General features: G+C 34.4%; 1 protein-coding gene across 1 annotated transcript in view; it reads left to right on the forward strand.

Annotated features, from left to right (window-relative positions):
- Window positions 1-1,063, forward strand: part of LOC122086937 (omega-amidase, chloroplastic-like) — an 11,520-nt gene that overhangs the window by 8,958 nt on the left and 1,499 nt on the right. Inside the window, exon 7 of the mRNA XM_042655853.1 lies at window positions 816-831. Within this exon, the coding sequence (XP_042511787.1) occupies window positions 816-831 (16 nt within the window). The remainder of the gene's footprint in view (window positions 1-815; window positions 832-1,063) is intronic.

A 1,063-nucleotide genomic window follows, 5' to 3' on the forward strand; every position in this document is an offset into this window, starting at 1 on the left:
AAAAAAAAAAAAAACAGAATGTTCCAAAATTTTCAAATTGCTTTTGATTCACTCTGAATATTTGCTGAATTATCCATGACTTTGGTAACTATGGGTGTGTTTCTGGTTATGTAAGATGAACTGTTGTTGGATCTTAATCAAAGACCAATTGTTAATCCACTGGGTGGCTGTATTATGGCCCATGTGGTGCATGGAAAAGCCGTCTGAATCCACCAAAATCCCGATTGTATTTAGCTAAACCCACCTGACAACTGGCATCTATAATCCCTAATATACAACATTGGAATCACTTTCAGTTCTTTTGCTCCATCTATTCTAACCTGAACCCAGTTTCAAACACAGTCTATTAGTAAGAGAGGTCGGCAATCAACCATACTACTTCACCCCCCCTCCTAATATTGGGTTACTGTCTACTCAGAAAAACCAGTTTCTGAACTGTAAACTTGAAAAGCTTCATGTTCTTCATTTTTTTTTTTTCAAATTTGATATTTATCATTGGTTGCTGCTCTGTTACTTTCGTCATACTTTTGGGCTTTTGGTTTAATGCTATAGTCACAAAGTAACCAAAGGAAGTGATTACTATCTTTTTAGACTGTTTTTTTATTTGGAGAAAGGTTCTCTGATCCTAAGGCATTTCCTACGCAATCACTGTGTTGATTATTTTTTCCATTTTCTTTGGAAAGAGAAAAATAATGAAAAAAAACCTATGTGAGAGGATGTAGGAAATGCCTTAGGCTCAGAGAGACTTTTCCCTTTTTTTATTCATTGGTACTAATTTTTTTTTTTTTTCCCACTGTTTTCTTCCCTCATTTCAGGGCTATGGATAATCAGGTATATTTACAGACTATTTCTTTCTTAACTGAAAGGTTTTTTGCACATTAATATTGGTCATTCTAAATTATCATGAAAGTTCTGAGTCCATCTTATGGATATGAAGGGTATGTTCTGAAAATTCTCTTGGTCGTCAATACTCCTAAGAATAGCACAGAAAAAAAGTTCCCTGTCCCTTGTATAAACATATGTTATATTTTAAATTTATCAACCTTCTCTCCTCTCTCCCCCT

The sequence above is a fragment of the Macadamia integrifolia genome, chromosome 8 (assembly GCF_013358625.1).
Source record: "Macadamia integrifolia cultivar HAES 741 chromosome 8, SCU_Mint_v3, whole genome shotgun sequence".
In the NCBI taxonomy this organism is placed as follows: domain Eukaryota; kingdom Viridiplantae; phylum Streptophyta; class Magnoliopsida; order Proteales; family Proteaceae; genus Macadamia; species Macadamia integrifolia.